We start from the raw sequence: 25,618 nt of genomic DNA, 5'->3' as shown, positions 1-25,618 counted from the left end.
CAGACCTATTCCCACTAAGGCACTAACAGAAAAAATAATGAAAATTGGCCAGTTCATTTTGAAATGCTACCTAAAAAGCCACAACAAGCAGAAGGAAAAGAATTTAAAAAGTATGTTTTTTAATTTTTTATTACATGTCATTTGGGGAAAAACAGGACATCAATACATTTTAAAACTATAAAGCACTGACTGTTTTCACAGTTGTTAAATTCTTTTTGATAGGAATTACACATTGATTTTTCCTTAGGACTAGAGCGTTGCTAATTTTCTCCATATGTGTGCAATTTGTCTTTGACCTTTAACGAATGTGCTCCAGGCAGTCCACTTACCATCCAAGGACAGCGCCGCAGCATCCTTTCACATGCACACAAAGGGCTGAAAGCTCCATAAAAATAAATGATCCATGGCACAAGCTACATTAACCAGCAGAATAATAAGCTATTTCAGCCCTGTAAATTTTAGTGCCATCCATTCAAAACCGCACCGGGTCACTTTAGTATTAAATTCATAGGAACAAAATAGTAAATACACATGTTTTATTTGTTAAGCTGCCAGCTATATATTTTGTGTAAAAGTTTGTTGGCCTAGGCAAACCTATTCAAAGGCACATCAGGCGGTGTCTATTTAAGAGCAGTATCTCTTTCCAGTCCACGAGTTTGTGTTACAGATACATTTACTATTAAGCATCATGTATATTTAATATCACAATGTTTACTTCAGGGCCCTAAAAAGCCTTTGTCCACTTAATAGTTTCCATTATTGAAGAGCCGACATTCAGTTCTCCAACAATTTTGCAAAGGACAGGCAACCCATACGAGCTTCTAGCGTGAGCCGGCAGCCTCGTGGGACGATGGTCATTGTTATGAAATCATTAATTCTACCTCAGCAGTTTCAACTGTCAGGTACATGTAACAATAATTGCAGTTAATGAATGCTGCTCAATTTATTAAGGAGGAAATGAAAATCAGGATTCTTTTATATGCATGTCTGAGACACTAACATTTGTGTATACCATGTTGACTATTCTAACTGTCATTTATTAGTCAGGGGAGATAGTCGTATTTTTTAAAAAAGGTCTCTTCATTAAAAAACAATGTAGGAAATTCTAAGTCTCTAATTAAAGAGTAATTAAAATAATTAGTACCAAAAGTAATGTTTAATAAGAATCTATGTCTATGAAAAAGCAATCTGGCAGAACCAAGACTTAGTTCCCTTGGATAAACAAGATGTTTTCTTGTGCTACCCTCCTCTCCTCTAATCCTTACCAGAGTATGAAAATGTGAAAACACTTCCAGTTGTTTGAAATATTAGTGTTTTTTCTTTGTCAAACTTTTGGGCAGTAAAACATTTGTGTACATAGATACAGGCTATTTCTTGCTTTAAAAAAGTAAGAACTACATTTCTTTTTTTTTTTTAAAGAACATCCTTTTTTGTGTGTGTGTGAGGAAGATTGGTCCTGAGCTAACATCTGTTGCCAATCTTCCTCTTTTTGCTTGAGGAAGATTGTCCCTGAGCTAACATCTATGCCGGCCTTCCTCTATTTTGTATGTGGGACACCACCACAGTGTGGCTTGACAAGTGGTGTGTAGGTCTGCACCTGGGACGTGAACCCACAAATCTCAGCCACCAAAGCAGAGCATGTGAACTCACCACTACACTGCTGGGCTGGCCCCAGAACTACATTTCTTATTTTCAATCACTCAAAGTAAACCGCATAGACATTTGCAAGAGCAAAGAGAGAAGAATTTCTGAAAACATAAGATGAAAAGGTATCACTTTTAGGATCCCAGAGGCATCTGCTTCCAATAAGTATGCTCTGACTCGTCAGCTGCCCAATGTGAACAACCACCATCAGCTTATACCGCGGAATCAGCAAGTCCTTGACCCGGCCTTTAATAACCTGGAAATTAACAGAAAAAATAAGGTCCTCACTTAGCCACGCTGAAACTTCAGAGTCTTAATCTTTGTCATAAATGTATTGGATTTAACTTAAGAAAATAGTATGAAGCGTGGTAGATGCTTTCAGTAATTGCTGTAGAACCATGACCGTGATTTCCTTCAAGCACTGTCCTCATGAGATAGGAAATTGAGGGACAAAATGACAGCACCAGCAGTAAATCTACATTTCCTAAGGGACATGGAAAAACTGTAATCCAGGGCACAGAAGTTAATGGATTTATTACATTCCTCGAAAATCTATGTGAGGAGGGCTTCCCTTCAAAGAATGTTGGCATTAGAGTTTCACCGCCTTGTTCACGTCCAGGGAAGGGACTGTACATCTGGAGTCCCCTGTCATGTGACTAACCATGAATATTTATTAAAGACTTTGTTGTAACAAGTAAAGTAGAGAAAACCTGATGGAGAGCCAGCACTTCAGTTGATAAAAATAGAAATGTACTTAAATGTATTTAAAGCCACAGAGTCTGTATTGAAGGCACACAAAGAGGCTGCCCAGGGAAGAGAAAATAATCATTAAAATATTGTATCTTCTACAATAAATGTTTTTATAAATGGGGCAGCTGTATACATTTTTTTAACAAAACAAGTGCAAATGGTGCACATAATGATTGTTTTAGATAAAGGCTCTTTATACACACACACACACACACACACACACACACACACACACATGGAATGTGACCTAATAAAAATTTTCATAAAATATATTTAAGCACTTTTTCTGCTACTGCAAATTAATTGCCTTCATCAAAAAGTAGGAGGTTGCGCCTCCAGCAGATATTCTGGTTATAGCTAACACTTTGGGCAAATCATGCACATACCTCAGAGACCGTCTTTGCCATCTGCCTACAGACCTCTGGATCATACCGTTCTTCCCGCAGGTAGTTGCTTAACACATCTTTCAAAATATGGTTGACAACAACCACAGGAAAAGGTTTGGTAGGACCTGAAAATACAGATGAAATTCCTAAGAAGTAATTTCAAATTCTACCTGCCCACCCCATAGGCTAATCAAGAGGATTGAAACGCGAGAGACAGTAATCTTCTGGGTGGCCCCTATTTAAGGAAAAAATTGATCCTAATTAGGTTTCCAGTCAGGTTCTCTGGCAGACAATGGGCTCCTCCATTTACCACATGACATAAGGAGTGTGCTCAGTACCCCTGAGGTTTGACTCTGAATGTATCCTCCTTCTCAGTTCCCACTATTAATCTTACTTCAAAGTCTCAGCATCTTTCTTACTGGCCCCCAGCTCTTACATCTCCCCTCCAATCTATCTACCACACTACAACTGGGGGAACTGCTCTGAAACCCAGATCTTACTGCCATATTTCCCTCTGCAAGATCTAAGGTTCACCTCCTACCCAACCTGTAGCCTCTTCTCCCACCACCACAGCTCTCTACGCCGATGCTGCTCCATCTCACGGGCTTCACCTGGCTTTTAGAGGATGCTTGTGTCCATTCGTTCTTGCTCTTCTTTTGAAATAGATCGCCCTTCCCCATCGTGTTCATCCGAGAACTATCCACTCACGTTGCAAGGCCAGCTCAAACGTCTCCTTCTCCAGGTAGCCTTCTTCCTGTCCTCAGGTCAAAGTCAGCCCTCTCTTCGCTGCCCTCCCAGTGCACTGCGCCCTCCTCCACTCCATCCTGGATCCTAATCCACCTGACAAGAGCTAAGGCAGACCTGGCTTTCTCCCCAGTGAAATGCAAAGCTAGATTCGATTTTGTCCTCCTCAGCGTCTACTACAATGCTAAAGGCACAAGAAATGTTTACTGTATGATTTCTGATTTTAAATAGAATTAAACATTCTATAGATAATAATCTTAGTACAGATAATGGCTACTTTTATTGAGCATTTTGTCCATCGGGCACTGTGATGAGCATCTTATATTTACTACCTTATAGAACCTTCCAATAAATCCGAGGTGAATCTTAGTGTTAGCTCCTTTCGCACATGGGAAAACAGAAGTTGAAACACATTTGGTGACTTGCTCGGAATCGCACAGGGGTGGAGCTGGGACGTGCGCTCAGGTGTATCTGACTCTCCGGCTTCTATACCTAACCGCATTTAGTCCAAGTTCAGAAACTTACGATGGAGCTTTTTATCCAGCAGCCCGGGAATCTCACCTGCACCTCCCAGGAATGGGAACGTGACCATCTCTCTGGCTATATGCCCGTGTCATTGTACAACAGGCACGTGGGTCCAGAGCCTGGAGTTCAGAGGCTCCATCATTATTTTCTGAATTGATGTGGATGAAGGAATGAGATCAAGAATCATATCCCATTCTATTTGAATAGTCATCAGGATCTTTTAAGTGTTTATTTTTAAGGTCTGTCTCAGTCAGAGGCTAAAGAAACATATGGCACACTAAAGTCAGGACAATCCCAAGAGGATTTAGGAAGGAGACTCCTTAGGAAGGTCTGAGCAGAATGTGGGAAATCAGGAAGAGCAGTGCACTACCCTCAGCCTGTGAAAGCGAGGGTGTTACCCCATCCCACCCCAGGCTTCAGGGGGCTGAGCAGGGCACTGTTCCTAGATCCCCAGAGAGGCCTATGGACAGGCTCCCTGAGAGCAGCTCATGTCCTACTGTTGGCGGATGTAGACAGTCTAGGGGGAACCACAGGCAGGGTGGGGGAAGCAGACACCCCAGCCTCACTCCTCCCTCCAAAGGCCCACAGAGTACCTTTCAGATGCAAAATAACCCAGAAACAAGTAGATGTGGAAATACGTTTTTGATTATTAACAAGATGGCTGGTTGAATGCTTAAAAAATGGATGGTCAAGCATAAAAGACTTTAATCATAAAAGAATAATTCATATGACTTTTTATAAAATATGGAAAGTACTTTATACTAAGGTGTTTCTGTAATTACTTTTCTAACTTGATTCAACACTCAGTACTTCTAAAACGGATGAGACAATTTAGTTTGTTTATTTGGGGAAACAAGTTATGAAAATACATCCTTATGAAGAAGAAAAAGAGGGCTTCGTTTTTCACGTCCTTTATCTCGCTGAAATCTGATTCAAACCCTTTCAGCACACAGAGACCAAAGCCGCAGGCACTGCATGGCCAAGATTGTAACTTTAGTTACAAGTGGGGGAAAACTTGACTCAAACTCAGCTTGCCTAATGGCAAAATCTATGAGCAGAGGGCTGAATTTAGGACTCAAATGATGACGTTAGGGATTGGTTCTCTCTCGGTCTCAGGCTTCCTTCACGTGGGGCGAGATGGCAGACCCTGCCATAGCCCCTACGTTCTTTCAGGTTTCAGGGCCTGATCTGCTTCTTCAAAAGCCCAAACAACATATTCTGAATTGAATCTCTAAGGCTTTGACTTAACTAATCAAAGGGTTATATGCCATCCCAGAATCAGTCACTGTTACATCTCTGAAGCTAGTGTCAGCCTCAGCAGAATGTTATGGACCAAAAGTGGTAATGATGGAAGTGCTGGGGCTTCCCCAAAGAAAATTGGGTCAGATTACCAGAAGGAGTGTAAAAAGTATATTGGACGGCAGGAATATTAGTTGCCTACCCCAGGCCCTGTGAAAATACCAGTAGACTGACTAATTATGGAGCCTTGTAATCCGTGTAGTCTTGGGACTGCTGTAGAAAACTGGCTACAGGGCCAAATGGGCTGTGCTGATGATCTGTAATTTTCTTGAGATTAACTGGCCACAGATGGAACCACTCTGGCCCATGGAGTCTTCCTTTGGTCATTGGTAAGTCTCTGTGGATTTCCATGTAGCAGTATAATTACTGCATTATATGGATTCAGATAATAGTGGGCAGGTATGCATTTAGAGAAAACAAGTAGGTCTATGAGGAAAATGAATGGGAAGAGACATTCACTGTGGACTCCACCTGGGAGGATAGGGGCAGGTGCAAAGATATTTGTTTTCAAAGACCCAAAACCTCAGTGGGAAGGGATAACCATCTCTGTCAACAGGGGACCAGGAATCATTTGCCTTGAAGGCTTTTTTCTGTACCTATCAACAACATTTGTTGTTTTTGTTGGATAAAATTTTAATGCATAGCTCTTTCATTTAACTTAAGTAGACATAAAATAACTCAATCAGATAACCCAGAAATACCTAAGGAGCTTCTTAATTCAGTAATACGCAATACACATCAGTGCCACTCAATGAATTGCTTGGTATTTAGGAAACAGTGATGGAGGAAAGCAGGCAATGGGTATTGGTTCCATTTTGCAGAGGAAGAAATTAAAGCAGGATCAAATCACTCAATTAAGATCCCTTATATTGTGCTAGCATTGAATATACTACAGGTTATCAGATACTATTTTAAGTAAATATCATTCATGAAATTAGTTTAAACTAGGAGTGAATGATGAAGTAACACACCCAGCTGATAGGTGTTTTCCAGCTGAACTGTGAGGCGAGAGACATCGTCCTGCTGGCCAGGTTCATCCACATAAGACACGGTGCTCATCGAGCTAAAGGCAAGAGAAGACCAATTTCAATAGTTATTATAACAATAAGAACAAAACACAATGTTGCTTTCAGCAAAAATGTTACAAAGGTAAAGTTTTCTTTAAGAAAATTTCAAGTCAGCCCCAGGTAAATATCCCAGTGCCATAATTACAGTCTAAAACATTTTGGAGATGGAAACAGGAAGGCATAGGAGCAGGTCTCAGTGTAGCAGTTGAAGCCCAGGGCAGGGCCTGGGCACCTGATGATCCAGAACGTGTTCCTGGGTTGGTATGTCTGTGGGGTAACAGACCATACGTTTCAAAAGCCATTGCCAACCGCGTCTCTACCACAGATGCAAATCTCTCTGCTCAAAGTGGACAAAGCTCCCAAAGGGCTGGGGCATATCTGAGGAAGCTTCAAATGTTGGGAAACAACTCCATGTCCACATGGGGTGTTATAAAAACTTCACTATTATAGGCACCTCACAAAATCCCTTTAGTAGAAAAAAGAAAAATGAGAAACTCACCTGCATGGTGAGAGAAACCACAATTCACCCAACCTGTTGCGAATCAATAAGCATAACCACCCTTTTCAACATTTAGAAAGGGTTTGGGCTTGGTTACCAAGGCAATATAAGCTTATCCAGGTGCTGAACAGGAGGCCCAAGCAAAGAAGAGCCCCCAATGTCCCTCCAGCACTACTTAATTCAACTTAATTCAGAGGAAATTCAGCTGTCACCAATGGCAGTCTCAGCGTCTACCCCAATTCTCTCCACCTGTGCACATGGAAGTGCAGACAGATGTCATTTCAAAGGAGATGATACAACAGTGTGTGTGTGCGTGTGTGTTCAGAGTGACCACTTTTCCAAGCAGGCTATGTTTTTGTCTTAATTAAATGAGAAAGAGATATTTGTTCTCAATCTTTTGGCGATCTTTCTCTGCAAGGAGTTTAAAATACTTAGTTCTCAGCTGATTGGAATTAGTGAGCTTCTTGCAAATTGATATTTTAAGAAGATCACAGATGATCTATTTTTTAAAATCCTTTAATATAATGCAATTTACACAATAAATTAAGGTTTACCCATCCAGCCTGAGAAAGTGATGCAAAAAATTATGGCTGCTTTTTCACGATGGATTTCTGGATTAGAGATTTAGTCTTCATTCATGTAACACCTGCTTTCCTCAATTTTCTGCTGCCCTTTGAAGTAGCAACCGACTTCACTGGCCACATGGGCTGCAGGTGTTGTGGGTAGTACCAACGACGACAGCTTCTGCTCAGAAAACCCAGTGCTGCCTAAGCCCCTTGATTCTAAGATAAGCCAGCCTGCCCCAATATTATATATGTTACTTTTAACTTTGCAAAACATTTCCCATTAGTGATCTCATTTTACCTTGACAACACCCTTTTAACTAAGTAAAAGAGTCTTTATTCTACCCATTTCAGAGATACAGGGATCAAGGCAAAGGGCTTAATATCATACATGTGGGAAAGGCAGACTCAGATTGCAAATATCCTATTTACCTCCTGGTGACAAGTCTCACACAGGACCACATCTGACAGACTGAAAATAGGGGCAATGACTGCCTGAAGTAATTAACTACTGCAATTAAAACTTACTTGCACAAACATACAGAGGTATTAATAAAAAGCCAATTTCTTTTGTACTGAACACTACATCAAAAACTCACATAAAGAGAAGTACAGTTGGTACAAAACTCAAATTAGCATAAGTGGAAGTGAAAGACAAAAAGCAAATAAGTGTTTTTACAAAGAGTCCTCACTATTGCTTTCTTATTTCCACGTTACTGACGAAGTGATCATCAGTGCAGTTCTGTGTCATATTATGGGCACGAAGTTGGTAAGTGTCATAAAGACAGCTTAAAAAATCCGCTGGCTGAAGAGGGATGTGCAGATAGAAAGTTTCGCAGACTGGGTTTTTTTTTGATTTATTGAAGATGATTTTCTTCAGTGCCTTTTTATTTCTACATTAATCATGTAAACAGTGTATGCTCATTGTAAAAAGTTCAAAACATACAGAAAAACATAAAGTAAAATTACACAAAAAATTATTAACCCCAGTGGTTGTCTAATCTCTGTTAACATAAAAAAATTTTCAGACATGATTTTACATACGGGATCACATTATAGATGCTTGGTTTGTTTTTTTTTCACTCAAAAATGTATCATGGATTCTTTCTATGTTGATAAATAGTAATCTACATCATATTTTCAATATCAAGACAGTATTTAATATACGAACATTCTGGATTTTATTTAACCATTTATTCTCCAGGTCATTTACGTTGTTTCCAATATTCCACTGTTGTAAAGAAAACCATAATGAACACTGCGCCAGGGACTGCCATTTGTCCAATGTTTTCTCCTTCTTCCTGGGTTACGGAATCCTAAGTGTGTGGGAAAATTTCTGTCCAAATTAAAGACAAATTCATGGACTTCTTTGGTGCTATTGTGACCATGAGGCTTATGAGCCAATTAGATGTGAATGGAAGTTTTGGTGGAAATTCTGAGAGAGTTTCCTTAAAAGAACTTATTCAACCAAGAGGAGCTTGTTTATACCCTGCTTGATAACTGGAATGTGGATATGATGGCAAGAGTTCAGCAGCTATCTTGGGGTCTTGAGATGACAGTATGCATTACAGATCAGAAAGGTAGAAGACTAGGTCTGTGAACTGCTTCCCTCCAGACGTCTTTTATGGAAGACGAAATATATTTCTATTTTGTTTCAGCCATTATTTCTTTTTAAAGTTATTATTACAAGAAGCATTAGATATAACTGACACAGAGTTTGCTACTTGCAAGTGGGATGCTGCAAGCAATAGACGATGAAACTTGGTGTGGGTTTTGTGGAGGAGAGAGGGCTTTGGGGAGTGAGGGTTCAGATATTTTGCTGGAAACCTGGCATCCCACATCATGCCCAAGGAAACTATTTGGTTAGTCTGTGGCTTTCTGTACTTTGGAAGGTTAACCATGAATCAACCAAAACTATAACTTCATGGAAAATTATAGGAAAATTTTACTTTTTTAAAAGCTCTGTTTATGATATATTTTGAAACTGAAGTTTTTTGAAACTGCTTGTTCTCACATTAAAATGAGACGGGTTAGAAAAAGGAAGAGATAAGAATAAAGAAAAGAATAAGCTGAACAGAAAAATTAAGATATTTATTCCTTGAAAAAAGACAAAGGGAAGATATAAAATATTCAAAATGCTTGCAATCTGGACAAGTAACATTAAACCAGACATAGGCTTGGTACATTTTTAGAAATAAAAGAGATCCTGTATTTGAAAATTGAGAATTACCAATATCAGTTCAGAATAGTGACTTAGAAAAATTTGTACATTTTCTATTGATAAGCAACTTTACTCAAGCCCTTTGGAATTTTTCAAGATAAAAATGTGAGATGCTTAAAAAGTAAATTTATGGCTTTGCTCCCAGAGCCATACACCTGGCACAACACTTTTACTGGGTAAATGTTATAACATTACGAGTGGATGAGTTTCAGTTGTCCGTGACCAGACTCTAGTTTACAGTAATAACCCATGTGGATTCATGATCTCATTGCAAGTGGCATGCTGAAGTTGATTTTAGGTTTTAAATGTGAGAAGTGTTCTTGCTGCCCATGTGTTCCATCAGCTCGTTGGCATTTATGAGGAAAAAGATTTCAATAGGAAAATGTGTCCAAGAGAGTTGTAAAGTTTTAGGAAGGAAGGCAGATTAAAAGTCAATGCAGGAAAATTGAAAATCTGGCATAAATACTGCACAAGTCAATTATCGTTACTCTAGGGAGAAGAGTAACAAATTTGCAACCCAATTCGAAATTCAGTCAGTACTTGGAATCGCGTGTACTGTTGCTGAGGACAGGCTTGGAATGAACCTGGCTGCAGAAATAGCAGCATAAAATTGTTCCACAATAACAAAACTAACCCTCCTATATTGTACCTGGTTGACAGTGGGACTGTCCTGTGCTAACCCAACAGCCTGTGTTCTGATTACATAGAAAAGAGGCCAAAAAAAAAAATTTTAGCCAAGGAGTTGGAATATGTTTATTCCTTCATGAAATTCCATTTTCCTAAAAACATAAAAATTTGCTTGCTAATCAGCCCTTGAATTACACAGAATAAATATATGACATGTCTTGTTGTTATGACTGTTAGAGATAGAAACAATAATTTCAATTAAATCTCACCAGCTACAACACCATCTAATTATTTTGGAGAATTCCCTTCCAGACATTTTCATTGCCGTTATTACTTAGATGTTTTGAAGCTGCAGTAAGAGATAATATTTGAATGTATTTGAATGACCTTGCAGCCATTAATATAGTATATTAAGAAGGTCATAATAGCATCTCTTTCTTCTATTTGTAATCACGGAATGCCTGGAACTACTATATTTGGAATGGTATCATTTGAGCATGTTGTTTTATTTATTTAGAAATCTGTTAGTAAAGTCATGTGCTGCCTCCCAGTGGAGATATTTCAGAGGGCATAGAGAAAAAGAAGGCTTTGGGGTATAAACTTGTGCATTTGTTCTTTTGTTTTTTCTTCTTTCTTGTAGCAAATATTTATAGTCCACCACGTGGCAGGCAAAGTGAGAAGTACTGGTTATACAAAGAAAAATTAGAGTCCCTGTGCTCGAGACACACGACGTGTAAGACACGAGAAAAGACGCAGAGAAACTCACTTTCTTGGGAGCTTTCCATCTCAAAACTTCTATGGATATTTTTATGACCACATGAATTATTATGGGTATATTTATGCCGGTGTTTGTTGTCTGGTAAGGTAATTTAGTTTCGTAGCCATTTAGTTTATAGCAAGTTTGCTGGATATTTATGTAATTTTGAGGGATTTAATCACATTATTGGTCCCATCTGACTAGTAAGAGGAAGGTTATAATGGAAACAAAAGTCAAGATATATTTTCAAAAAGGAAAGAGGCAAGAAAATGACATGATGTGTTCTTGGCACATGTTACTGGAGCCAGGTAGCCTGTGAAAAGTCCAGCTCGGATGTGACTGAAGGTAATCCAGGAAAGGCGACTGACAAAATGGAATAATTTTAAGTGTGTGGGCAGAAAAATCAGAGTTAGGGTCTGAAGCTCTTTGAGCTAATGCTCGTCCAAGAGAAAGCAAGGGCAAGGTCAAGGCAGCTGAGGGCGCTCCTGTTGCAGCTCCTGGATGAACGCAGAGGCTCAAGGTCACATCACCCTTGCTAATCACCAGAGAAGTGAGCTTGGCACTGTGGGTGTCACGGTTACCTCCTCAACACTGTGCAGATCATCAAGGAGGAGTGTGGCCTATCTTAATGGATTTTCAACACCAATGAAAGCATTTGTTTGTTTGTTCGCATTTTAAATAAATGCACAATGGAATGTTTCAGCAAGGAGATAAAAGTAAACCTTGTTTTACAAATGTGAATGAGCCCTTTTCCATTGGCTGTAAATGCCTCTTTCACCTACAGGATGAAAGGGTTTAGTCAGCCTGGACTTAACCACACACGACATGTGAACCTAACCTGTTTGTGAGCAAAAGAAATGCCCAGGCCACCGTTAGTATAACGCAATCATTATTCATTCAAAGGCCAAGAAATATTTATTGAGTGATTCCTATGTGCCAGGCACTATTCCAGGTCCTTTGGGTACAATAATGAAAAAGTCCGAACTAAGATCTCTGCCTTTCTGGAACTTTATTTTAATGTCGAGAGACTGACAATAGACAAGGAAATAGTACAGGAGTAAATGATTTATTATGTTAGGTGGTGATAAATGCTCCAGGGAAAGGAGGGCTCAGCTAAGGGAGCTTAGAAGGGCATGGGGGAGAGGGCACTTTGTGCAATGTCAAGATAAGCCTCTATGAGCAGAGAACTGAGGGGGTGAGGAAATGGACCACGCGGATGTCTGAGGGAAGAGGCTGCCAGGTGGGGAGGAGCACATGCCCAGGCTTTGAGATGGGCGGCTGCCTGGTATTTTCGAGGAAGTGCATAGAGGCCAGAGCAGCTGGCACAGAGGGAGCAAGCAGGAGTGTGGAAGAAGAGGAAGCTACGAAGGTGTCAGGTAGCTAGGTCACAAAGAGCTTTGTGGGCCACTGCGAAACCTTGGCTCCTACTCTGATAAAGTGGGAGCCTAGAGAGAGTTTTGAGCAGAGGAAGAACAAGATCCACTTTATATTTTGCAATGATCAGTTCTGCTGTGTTGCTAAAGATCATAAGCTGGTATGCGTGAAAATAGGAAGACCACTTAGAAAGCTATTACAGTAATCCAGGTGAGAGATGACGGTAACTGCCATGGACTAAACTGTGTCTTCCCAAAATTCACGTGCTGAAGCCTCAACCAGCCACGTGACTGTACTGGAAGCAGGGCTCTGAACGAGGGGATTAAGATTAAATGAGGTCATCAGGGGGGGCCCTGATCTGACAGAACTGGTGTCCTTATAAAAGAGGAAGAGACACCAGGGCGCTCTCTCCACCAGGCGAGGGCACAGTGACAAGGTGGCCTTCTGCAAGCCAAGAAGAAGGCTCTCCCCAGAACCCAACCATGCTGGCACCCTGCTTTCAGACGTCCAGCCTCCAGAACTGTGAGGAAATACATTTCGATTGTTTAAGCCCCCCAATCTACGGTACTTTTTTATGGCAGCTCGAGTTGACTAATACAGTGACTCAGAGAGAGAGGGTAGCAGTGGGGGTCGTGGGAAGTAGTTGGGTTCTGGATGTATTTTCAAAGTCGATCCAACAGAATCTCCTGCAGAATGGGAGGGGGGTAGTTAGAGAGTCAAGTCCTGAGCACGTTGAGTGAGATGTCTATTAGGTATCACAGTGAAAGGTCAATGGGCAGTTGTTTATGTGAGTGTGGGGTTTGGGAGAGATGTGGGCTGGGGTGTCAACTGGGGGCATAGCTCCATGCCTCAGTCACTAGACTGGAGGAGATTGCTGAGGGGAAAGAGTAAGGTGAGAAGAGGACAAGAGGCTGCTCCCTGAGGCACTGCTACATTGAGCAACTTGGGGGAAGGGGAGGGACCAGGATGGGGAAGGAGCCCCAGTCAGGGAGAAGGAAAACAGGAGAGTGGTGTCCGGAAGCCAAGAGAAGGAAGTGTTTCCAGGAGAAAGGAGAGATGGGCAGTGACAAATGTTGTTGAGAGGTCAAGTAAGACGAGGACTGAGGAATGATCACTGGTCAGCCACGTGAAAGTCATGATGACCTTGACAAGAGAGGGACCAGGGGTCCAGGGACAGAGTCTATTTTGTTCACTACGCTATCTTTAGCATCCAACACGATGCCCGTAACCCAGGCAACAAAATGTGTTCAATGAATAAAAGAAACGACTCTGTGATAAAGTCATTACTCTCATTTTATAGATAATACATTAAGACTCAAAGAACATGAAATAGTAGCTAGTTAAGCAGAAGATCTGGGATTCCAATGCAGGTCTAGTTTGAAACAAAGTTCTACGTAGTAACAACAGTTGATACTTGCTCTGTACTTGGATGTGCTAGGAACCACTCTAGGTGTCTCCATGTATTATCTTAATAAATCGCCATCACACTTCTAAATGACAATTACTATTTTTAACCATGTAATAGAAGAAGAAACTGAGGCATAGAGAGCTTAATAACTTGGGCAAGATCAGCAGCCGGGAAGGGGCCAAGCTGGAACTGGCCCCTGGCCAGCGTGGGCAGAGCCAGGCCTGTGAGCCGCTCCTCTCTGCTTGCTGACTCTGCTGCTGCTGTCCCAGTCACTCCTTTGGAAACGCTGTCTCAGTTGGCGCGGGCTGCCATCACAAAGTACCACACACTGGGCTTAGACAGAAGAAATTCAATGTCTGGCCGTTCGTGAGGCTAGAAGTCCGAGAACCAGGCGTTGGCAAGGTTGGTGCCTTCTGAGAGCCAGGAAGGAGGGGTCTGTCCCATGCCTCTCTCCTTGACTTGTGGATGGTCCTCTTCCCCCTGTGTCTCCTCTCAAGGTTTCCCTCTATGCGTGTCTCTGTGGCCAGAGACGTGCCCCCTACCAGGCCCTTTTATAAGGACATTAATCATGTTGGATTGGGACCCACCCTAAGGACTTCATGTAAACTTAGTCACCTCTTTAAAGACCCTGTTTCCAAATAAGGTCACTTTTTGAAGTACTGGGGATTGGAACTGCAATGTGTCAATTTGTTGAATTAACAAGCACTTTCTTGACATTTCTAATTTCTACGGTCAGCGAACCACAGATTACCTGCTCTGTCATCGGGAGCTGTGATAATCTGGCAAGTCACTTTACCATACCAAGCTTCAGCTTCCTCAACACACAGGGGTACTAGTGCAGACACAAACCTATTTTGTCTGTTGACTGTTAGATTTCTATGCCGAATGGCTGTATCAGTTTTTTTTTTTTTTTTTAAGATTGGCACCTGAGCTAACATCTGTTGCCAATCTTTTTAAAAATTTTTTTCCTGCTTCCAGAAGCCCCCATAGTACATAGTTGTATATTCTAGGTGTGGGTTCTTCTGGTCGTCTGGTTGTGGCATGTGGAATGCCGCCTAAGCATGGCTGATGAGCGGCGCTAGGTCTGCGCCCAGGATCCGAACTGGCGAAACCCTGGGCCCCTGAAGTGGAGCGTGTGAACTTAACCACTTGGCCACGGGGCCAGCCCCCTGCTGTATCAGTTTTTATTCTCGCTTGCCTTGCCAACATTTGGTATTATTCTCCCTTCTTATATTTTGCCATTCAGATGGGTGCAAAATGGTATCCTGTTGTTTTAATTTGCATTTTCCTCATTCTAAGGGAGTTCAAGCAGCCTTCACATTCTGCTGAGCCATTTGGGTTTTGCTTCTGTAAACTATTCATCTCCTTTGACTATTTGTAAAATTGTTTTCCTGTTTTTTTATTGTCAACATGCATAATTTTAAAAAATATATATCTCCTACCAGCCTATTAACTGTGTCTATTATATCCTTTGGTGAACAGAAATGCTAAGTTTTATTGTAGTTATATTTACAAAGTTTTTTTTTTTTGCTTCATGGTTTTGGGTTTTCATTTTGAGATCTGATTTAAGAAATTGTTCCCTACCCACGGAACACAAAGATATTCCCCTGTGCTTTCTTCTCTTAGCTTTACAGCTTTCCACATTTCTGTCTTCCATCTGGAGTCTGCCGACATAGACGGCGTAAGGTGAGAATCCAGCAACATTTTTTTTCATGTAGTGAGCCAGTTTCCTCCCAACACGGTCTATCAAAATCCATCATTTCCCCCTTGCTCATTTACCATGTTTCCATACATCCACTGGTCTGCTTCTGAAGTTCCTATGAGTTCCATTGGTCTATTTGTCTATTCCTGTGTTTATCATTTTTACTTACTGCAGCTTTGTGGTATATCTTAACATCTGGTAGGGTAAGTCCCTTCTCTATGCTCCCTCTTCAAAGTTAACTTAGTTACTCTGATTTTGGATTTTGACTGAGATATACTGAATTTGTAGATTAATCTGAGAAGCACTGGTATGTTTATTGCATTAAGCAATTTCATTTATGGATTCTCTTTCCATTAATTCAGATCTTCCTCAACATGAATGCCCTTACCTTGGATCACATTCCCAGGGCAGTTTTCACAAAGATGCCAACGAAGGATTGTGCACAAAGCTGTTGCACATGGCAATGTATTCTGTGTGCACAGGGAGTGAAAGGCAATTGGGGCATCCATCCTTAGGGGAACGGATGAGAACATGTGTGACAGATGCATATTAAGGACTACTATGCGGCAGTAAGGAGCAAAGAGCTAGACATCTATGTGTAGATATAAAAACTAAAAATGTTGAATGAGATATATGAGATTGAGAAAACAAAAGGAGATTTATAGCACAATACAATTTACGTAAGTTAAAAACATGTATCCTTGATAAGTACTTATTCTGTATTCTTTTATGAGATGGTCACTCCGGTGTGGCCACAGAAGGAGACAGAGGAAAGGCTAGGAAAATGGAGTTTATGATACTCACAGGTCCCACTGACAAGAGACACAACATGCTACGGGGAAAAACACAAGGGTGGTCAGGAGGCAGAAGGCAGAAGCAGGGGAGAGCGAGGGCTAGAGCCTTTACGGGGGTTCTGGGGGAAAGGCCAGCGGGGCGGGGAACAGTTTAGGATGGGCTAGTCTGGATAATTTTGGGGCGCTCTGAGCTAGAGGAGAGGTCACTGGTTGCCCGGTACCTGGCCCGATGATGAAGGCAGAGGAATACTGCCTCCTGGGGTGTGCAGCCAGAGGCGGAGGGCTGGCTCTGCGCTGAGCAGTTTGCATATCAAAGGTGTGCCCCCTACCGGACCTTGGCTATCTTTCAGAACTGGCTAGACCGGAAGGGGCAGGCGAAACATCATAACACACAGAGAATAAAAAATACATATAATACTGTACTTAAATACGTCTATTCTTGCAGTGTATGCGGTACTGTGTGTATCAGAGTATGTGCCTATTGGGAGAAGAGAGTGGGAGTGAGGACGGGGAGGGACAATCAGAAAACACGAGAGGGACTAGCTCATGTTGGCGACGACAACGTGCTAAGAAGGAGGAACATCTTCAGCTCAACTCTGCCCCTAAGGTCCAACTGAAAACAAATGGGGATAATGAAAATATCCTCTCTGCTCAACCCACAAGGTCTTTTTGAGAATCATATGGATACCGTATGTGAAGCGGCTTAATTCATCGAGTACAATATAACACCAGTTATTATTGTGGATTAATTTAGGATTATGGCCATTTCCGTTTTCTCTAGCTTTCTCTTTTGGGGGAAGCTGTATCTCAGCTGATCTTGTTGGGGGCCTTAGTTTGATTTAGATGACAATAGAACTCATCAAAATGAGGAAGCAGCCAGGCAACATCATTTTTAACTGTACATAAGCAGCTCACTATAGAATAAGTTGAGATCATAGAATAAATTCATCACATTTAAAATTACTTGTTCACTGTCTTTCCCACCAGATTATAAACTCCATGAGAGCAGGGATGATTTTTGTGTGGTTTGCCACCTAGCATAGTGCCTAGAATGTACTCATGGGTCAATAAATATTTATTTCAAATGAAGTAATGAATGCAATCTTTTCCATTTTTGTGGGGGAAAAAAATTACCAGGTAGCTCTCCGTTAACTTGAAAAACGAGCTGCTCCAGAGAAGAACCCTCCGGTTATTCACCATTCTCTGCCTACCATGTGGCACAATGAGTGGCACACAGTAGAAGCTCAATAAACCTCGAATAAATGAGTGAGTGAGAGAATAGAGTGTGGCCTAACTAGGGTGTTAGATGCTGTCAGTGGGTTCCAGTAGAGAGCCGTGGGATCTGCACTCAGCATCCTGGTAGTGTGACATCACTGTAATGTTGGTTTGAGGCACAAGAGAGACTCCCTAGTTCCCAACCTTAGGCTCGACCTCCTAGTGGAACTACTGGCCTCAGAGATAATAAGCCTGGATATCGTGTCTCATTATCCTGCAGAAGTAACTTGACCTCAGGCTTCTGTTTCCATTTAAGAACGTGAGAGCAGTGCATCTGTTCAAACACTGTTCGAAGGCTGCCAAAGGCCGAGCCTCCAACAAGAAAGATGTCCTGGTAAATACCTGCTCTCACCCAAGGAGGAAACAGAAGGTCCCGGTGAGTGAAGAGCTTCATTAACGCCCATTACGCACAGGTGGCCAGTTTCCAGGGAATGAGAACAACTGACTGTGAACAAAAGCCTGTTTTGCCACTTGCTAATTCTGTAGCTTTGGAGCCTCAACCTCTCTGAGAATGTGCTTCTTCATTTGTAAAATGGAGATGATAATAGCGTGTATCTTATGCAGAGGGCAGCAAACACTTCTGTAAAATGCCATAGAGCAAATATTTTGGCTTTGAGGGTCCTGTGATTTTTATTGCAACTACTCGACTCTGCTGTTATGCGGTGAAAGCAGCTGGAGACAATCCAATAAATATTTATGGATACTGAAATTTGAATTTCTTATAATTTTCACATGCCAAAAATATTATTCTCCTTTTGCTTCTTTTCAGCCATGTAAAAACCATACTTAGCTTGGGGACTATACAAAAACCGGTGGTCAGTTGGATTTGTCCCTTGGGCCATGCTTTGCCACCCCCAGGTGCAGGGCTTCTGTGAGACCTAAATGAGGTCATGGTGAAGGCCCAATAAAAGTCAGCTATTGCCACCCTTACTGCTACCCATTATCTATGCGCAAAACAAATAAAATTCAAAATTACAGATGAAGTATGATGACAACCATGTAGGTATAGAAAGAAATATGCCAACATGCTACCAGTTAGGATGTTGGAATAGTAAGATCCAGCTTAAGATGTTCTTTTTTTAAAATAAAACATAAAACGTAGATTATAACGAGAATATAATTTAAATAAAAAGACCCAATCCTAAAAACAGTTAACAATAATGATATTGAATAAAAATTCAATCATCCTTTCACAGTTCCAAAGGCCTCCCGATATCCACCACATCCAAGGACCAACGTTAAGCGTTAGTTACCACTGTGGAAGCTGTAGACATAGACACCGAGTCTATAGGGCTGAATCTGTGCTGATCTTACACCACACCAAGAAGCTGCTTTCCAAGTAGGTCTACCTCCTACTCTTCTTTGCTGTCCTTATCAGTGTGTTTACTTCTATAAAGGCAAATAAGTCCAAAATCTAATGAAAGAGCTAGAGAAGAAAACAGCCAAATTCAGTACCATGTAGGAGGGGAAAGCAGCAGGAGCAGAAACGAAGAGCATCCAACGCGGTTCAGAGGTGGCAGTGGTTGGGGTTGCATAGTTGGAGCTTCCTGGCGAGGTAGAGTTGGAGCCAAATTCTGAAGGAGGAGAAGGAGAGCATTCCAGACAAGGGTACCCCACGGGAAAGCAACACGCGGCAAAGGCTGGAGGCAAGACAGAGCACTGAGGGGTTGTAAACGTGGAAGCTGAGTTTGGCCGGAGAGAAGAATGCCAGCAGGATGGTGGGGAAGGCAGTGCTAGAGAAGTAGCCAAGGGGCTGCAGACCCTATACGTCATACTCATGAACTGGGACTGCATCCTAGTCATTAAATCGTTACTTGACCTGCGAGCCTCAGTTATTTCATAGTAAAATGGTAAGAATGATATCTACCGAGTAGGATCAACGCTGGGAGATTAAATGAGATAATGTGTTAGATAATGTTTTCAATATACTTCAGGATATGTTTTACATTGTTGAAATTGATCCATTAAAAAAACTGTTTTGAAAGAACTTTCAAATGAAAGATATGTGCTTTTCCATAAAACAATGTCATTTCAAAACAATGCTTGCATTAGATAGCTACTAAGCTTTCAGATTTTTTCTACTAGTTGAAGACTCGTTTCATGAAGGAGAATCACCCATACAGTCTGGTCCCAGACAGTGATGAAGATGATGGAAAGGAAGAAGGAGTGAGAGTGGGGGAGGCAGCCTCCTCAATGGCCTCTGCATCTCAAGGATGCTGCGGGCTGTCATTTGCTATTTAAGAAAAAAGCGCAAATAGAGGATCCATTCTGAACGTTTTGTTTGAGAGTCCAAACGTCTAACTTTGAAATGTATCAAAATAATTATCACTTAAATGTATTTGTTAGTGAAAAATCTATGCTAATGTGTTGGTAAAACTATTTTTGTATTCTTGTTATTTTAATTTGTATTTACACTTCAATAAAAAAAGAGCAATCTCTAATTCTTTAAATTTGGCCATGTTCTGATTGTACGTGACTTTCTAATTTGCTTAGAAAGGGAAGAGGTAAATGCAAATTATGCAAGTAGGGATGACAGTTTAGTCTTCAGATGAGAAAAGTTTTGTTTTTTTAAATCATGGGAACATGATCTGTGTCAGATTATTGTTATAAGTATTTTCTTAAAAAAAGTAGAATTTAAGCTAACAACTGTTTTAAAATAATTCTACAAAGAACTCTTACACTTAAATATTGGGAATAGCAGCCAAAATGGCTTAGGGTCAGAAACAATTGTTACGGAAGTTAATTCTCCTCCCAGCTGAACTTCTGACCTGCTGGGGTTGCTCCTTCTTTATACTTCCTGTCTGTAAAAGAGACAGCCTGTACTTGTAACCCACAAACATCCAGGGCTGGAAAGTGGAATTTTAAATAAGTTCATTAATACACTCTGAGAGCAGAAAGATTTGGTTTCAGAATTCTAACGTAAATGTATTCCAGTTCTTCGGTCTCTGGTCCACAGGACACAGCAGCTCCTGCTTCCCAACCTGGCGATCAATAAACCACATCCTTCAATCCCCTGGAAACCGTTCAGAGGAAAGTCTGTTTATAAGTTAACTGATCTCTGCATCGGATAATTTGTTTTGTTTTTCCTCCCCAGTGGCAGTCAAAAAGGATGTGATGAAAGGATTAAAAACTGATTTATCTCTTTAGGAGAGCAAATGCAATATGTAGCAAGAGTCAAAAAATGTGCTCACTGATTACCCTTTGACCCATTAATTATACTTCTAGGAAGAAAATAAACATATACTTATTATATAACGGAAAAGAAAAAAAGTGGAAACAAACAAAATGCCTAATAACTGGGGAATGGTTAACTAACACAGAATCATAAACTGACAAGATATTATGTAGCCATTTGCAAGCATATGAACAAAGACTATGAAAATACATTACACAATTTGTATAAAATAGTGCTAGATACATTGTATATGTATATATTGATTACAAAAGAGCAAAAACTATGCGTTTATACAACATGGAGGAGAAGATTCGGGAGACTTGTAACAAGTTGCTCGTCTGCATTGCCGATGGCGTTTCTTTTGAGCAAACGATTTCTTGCATAGTCCTTGAAATAGTAAAAAATGCCGCTGGGATCAACACATCACTGAAGTTTTCTCACTCTCCTTCTCTTTCTTTTTTTAAATAAGGCCCCCAAAAGATGACCGGAACCTTTTACTTGCCCATTTTCTCCCTGTTTATGTCCCAAAGGAGATTTTTTTCCCCTCCTGATCAACGTTATGAGCCTGTTTACTCAATAACTGAATCGAGGTCGCTAGACATTCGGGCACTCACCCTTTGGGGCGCCCGTGGAGCTCGTGCCGCCGGCATCCCCGACTGCTCAGCGAGGACGTGCTCGCCCTTCGCTTCAACGAGCCAGCCGCTGCGTCTCTAGCCGTATCTGACGTCATCATAACCTAGGGGAGAAAACTTGTAAAATAACAAACGAAAGATCTGAAAACACTTACGTATAACACCGAGACTCCTAAATGAAGTACAGACAGTTTTCCGGCCATATTTGAAGGGGGAAGTGAGGTTCCCTTAAGAGCGATATTCATTATATGTTGTTATTCTCGTCAGTGTAACTGGAAATATGATAACTGATAACTTTTATTTGTGCAACTGTATACTTAATTCACATAAGCAGACATTAAGCTGCAGCAAAAATGCCTAAGTGTAGAAGAGGTTCAAGTCACCAGGAAAAGATAGCCATGTGCAGAAGAAAGACATTTCACCACACCAGCAAGCAATATTGTTTATTGCCTCCCCCAAGTTTAATTGTGATGAGAGTTGGCTAATTAATATTCGTTGGTGTTGCTGTTACTTTAAAAATTAAAATGAACTGTCTTCCCCAAAGGGTAGTTTTTTCAAGGAACAGTGACTTATTTAGTAAAGGGAAAACAAGAAAACTGTTAACAAAGTAATTTATTGGAAAATCTACCTTCTTCTCACAAATGCTTGTTGAGAAGCTGGTTGGAGGAATGGACTTCCCAGAACTTGGACGATAGCGCTACTGTATTAGCATTTAGATATTCATTTAAATGATTTTTTTGTGTGTGTGAGGAAGATTGGTCCTGAGCTAACTATCTGTTGCCAGTCTTCCTCTTTGTGCTTGAGGAAGATTGTCACTGAACTAACATCTGTGCCAATCTTCCTCTACTTTATGTGGGATGCGGCCACTACATGGCTTGATGAGTGGTGTGTAGGTCTGCGACTGGGATGCAAACACACAGACCCGAGGCCATGGAAGTGGAGCCTGTGAACTTAACCACTATGCCATCGGGGCCCCTGATTTAAATGATTTTATAATCTGTAAATCTGAGAGTCCTAACAAGAGAGTGTGCTAGACACTATACACAGAACTGAAACAGGGTTCCTGCCTTCCAGGAGCTAGCAGTTGTGTGGGTAGGGCAGACCTGGTTACAGCCAAAAACCCCAGCATGATGGATGTCAGGGCAGAGAGAGGGAAGGGGTGCGGAAGGGCACACCAGCCCGGCAGGGGAATCGTGTGTTTGGGGGGGCACTGTGGAGTGTGTGTGCGTGTGTGACTGTGTGCCTGTGTGAGTGTGTGTGTAAGCCTGGGCATCTCTGTGTAAGTGTGTGCCTAGGAGTGCGTTATCACTCCATGGGGGCGTGGCTGTGCGTATGAGCATAACTGAGTCCCTGTGAATGTGTGAGGCTGTGAGTATGAGCGAGTGTCTCTGTACATGGATATAAGTGTGTGCCTGTGTGTGTACCGGTGTGAGCATCTCTGTGTGTGCACCTGTGTGTGAGTGATTATCTGTGTACTTGAGTGTGTGCCTTCGTGTGTGTCTGTGTGTGCACCTTTGGGTGCCATACGTTTGTGTGCTGAATGTGTGAAGCTGTGTGTGTGAGCATCTCTGTGTGTGTGTATGAGAGTGTGTGTCTGTGTCTATGTGTGTGGACAGGACACACTGAGCCTGATTAAGTGGCTCATTCACGTTCTGCTCCAAAGTGGCTCAGATGGACCTCTGCCTGCTCCCAGTTTCCAGAGCTGCCCGCGGGCCAGGGTTGGCACCTGAGGTCCTGAGGGGATGCAGCCGACGCTGGAGGTCGCCAGCCGGCTCAGGACTCGCGCGGCTCCAGGGCATCACCCTGAAGCCTAGATACGCAGGCGGGGGTGGGGGGACAAAGGCCAGGATCCAATTCCAGTTCCCTAAATTGGGGCCCCTTTTGATTTGTTTGGGGAAGAGGAGTTGTAAGGCGTCAGAGAGGTCGTGGCCAATGCTGGCTACTTCTCAACACATGCCCCCCCCTCCCCCCCCGACCCCCGCGACCCTCTCTCTTCTCCCCTCTGGCCCCGACGCGCTGCGGAGAGGGCGCACTTACCTCCAGCAGGGCAGGGGCTGCGGCTCGGCCGGCCGGGGGCCTCCTAGACCTCGGGCTCGTCCACTGCGGGACCGCGGGGGGCGGGGCTCCCGCCTCCCAGGCCTCCGTCTGCTCGCACCCCGCCGCTGGACTCCGCGGCCCGTCTCCAGGGTGACCTCCTCAAACAATCCTCGGCCAGCCCCGGCCGACCAGTAGCTTCGGGGTCCTCTGGACCGCCGTAAGGATGTAAAGGATCTCTTCGTCACTGCTCAGAGGGGCCGCCTTGAGCCCCCCTGCGCCCTGGGGTGGCCGCGGGCTGGAGGGGCACCGGTTCCTCCTGGAGCGAGGAGGACATCTGGGACTCACGACGCGGCCCGGCGAGCCCTCCTCCGGCTCCCTCGCCCGCAGATGTGAGGGGCCGGAGCGGGAAACGCGGCGCTTTCCTGGGACTGCAACCCCGAGGCTCAAGGAGAGAGTGGAGCAGCCCCGCCCCCCGCCCCGACGCGGCTCCCCCGCCCTCCGAGGCCCAGGGCGTCTAGAAGACGGAGGACGTGCCGAGAGCTCCCGTGCCCCAGATACTGGCAACCAGCTTTAGTTTATTCAGTTGTCCCAACAACTCTGCCACGAAGGGGTTGCTGTCCCCTTACAGATGTGGAGAATTGACATTCTAGGATGCTCACTAAGGTCCCCGGGGCCGCTTGGAACGCGGGGGCCAGCTCCTGCGCCTCACCTGCGGGCCGCCTCGCTCTCCTGCACGCCACTGCTCCCAGCCGCTAGAAGTTTAAGCAGCTTTGAAAACGAGGCTGTTGGGGTCGAGATCTACTCACATAATTAATAGGCCCTTCCTGCTTCATAATTATCCCCCTCTTAACCCCTGAGCCCCTCCCCCAACCCAAAGCAAACAAAGCCAAACCCCGAAGGGACCCTCCTGCAGCGTGCCATCACTGGAGGTGCGGAGCAGACAGCGCCTCCCAGCGGAGCATCACCATCAGCATCAGTATCACCATCAGCAGCAGCAGCACCAGCAGCAGCAGCAGCAGCAGCGGGCAACAGCGGTGCCTCGGGAGGACGGTAGAGCCGGCAAGGGGGCGGATAGGGTCGGACAGGAAAAGATTGTTTACTGTATCTACCAAGTACTAGGTATGAACTGTTAGGTGACTGAGAAATATTCTCTCATTTAATCTGTGCAATGGCCCTGTGATAAGGGGACGCTCCATTTTTTTAAGATAAGGAAAGGAAGAATCGTTGAGGAACCTGCTCAAGTCTACAGTTAAATCATAGAGCTGGGATTGTCTGACTGAAGTCCTTGCGCTCTGAACAGCTTTGCCCCCTTGCCCAGCCTGAACAGCAACGAAGTTTCCAGAAATGTGGGTAGAAGTTTAAGAGGCTGGTAATGAAAGAGATTCACAAATCAGTTTATTTTCGTGTTTTTCATTTATTTTCCACACACACAAAAATCACATTTAAATAACAACTTACGCAGATGTTTCATCTTGTTCTCACGTATAACTAAACTTTGTTCTGAAACGGCAACTCTCTTTGGAGTAATGTGCCACCATAAATAACTGCGTATTCGGGATTTTGTGAAATGGGTGATTGGGAAAATTTTGAAGGAAAAAACATTTGTAAAAATCATTATTTACAAAAAATGATATCCACACCTTTTCTGACTTATAAGGCAAGTAACGTTAAAATGTTCCATGATTATCTTCAACAAGTCCCTACAACACATTCATAGCACCATCGCTCAACAGAGAGCTCTGGGCTGTTCCGGGAAGGACGAGCCTTTGCGTCTGTGGCTGGGTTTCTCTTGAGCACAGCACAGAAAGAGTGGGGCTTTCATCACAGACACAGCAGTAATGGCTATGAGAATGACGTGTTCTCTGCTGGATTACACATGTAGGAAAAAATGCCAGGTGTCAACATTTTAACTAAATTTAAAAAGTCTACTCAAGTATTTTAACCCATAACTCCTTTTATAAATACTTTATGCCCAAGGTATTTTGTGAAATTATATATTCCGTACAAGGTCATAGAGAAATTCAGTTTACTTTTGCTACAAAGATCGTGGAGAAGTCTAAATAAAGGCTACCACCTACTCAAATGAAAGCAAATACTAACAGCATTTTCCTTAAGAAAGACAGTCGAGTGAATTTTATT

The 25,618-nt window shown here is 42.6% G+C and overlaps 1 protein-coding gene across 2 annotated transcripts; it reads right to left on the bottom strand.

Annotated features, from left to right (window-relative positions):
* Positions 1-100: 100 nt before the first annotated feature.
* On the bottom strand, positions 101-24,351 carry DYNLT5 (dynein light chain Tctex-type family member 5). 2 transcript variants are annotated; one of them, XM_070486562.1, is made up of 6 exons: positions 24,189-24,351; positions 23,480-23,795; positions 21,425-21,546; positions 6,320-6,411; positions 2,781-2,905; positions 133-1,900 (listed from the first exon to the last, which is right to left on the bottom strand). In XM_070486562.1, the coding sequence occupies exons 3-6, from the start codon at positions 21,541-21,543 to the stop codon at positions 1,697-1,699; spliced, it is 540 nt and encodes a 179-aa protein (XP_070342663.1). In that variant the 5' UTR covers positions 21,544-21,546; positions 23,480-23,795; positions 24,189-24,351; the 3' UTR covers positions 133-1,696. The 2 variants fall into 2 exon arrangements, with proteins under 2 accessions (XP_044605424.1, XP_070342663.1); XM_044749489.2 differs by lacking the exon at positions 24,189-24,351 and having other exon boundaries at positions 101-1,900; positions 23,480-23,961.
* Positions 24,352-25,618: the final 1,267 nt, after the last annotated feature.

Source organism: Equus asinus, chromosome 16, assembly GCF_041296235.1.
Source record: "Equus asinus isolate D_3611 breed Donkey chromosome 16, EquAss-T2T_v2, whole genome shotgun sequence".
In the NCBI taxonomy this organism is placed as follows: domain Eukaryota; kingdom Metazoa; phylum Chordata; class Mammalia; order Perissodactyla; family Equidae; genus Equus; species Equus asinus.
Note: the sequence above shows the minus strand (reverse complement) of the source record. Positions and strands in the feature narration are given on the sequence as shown.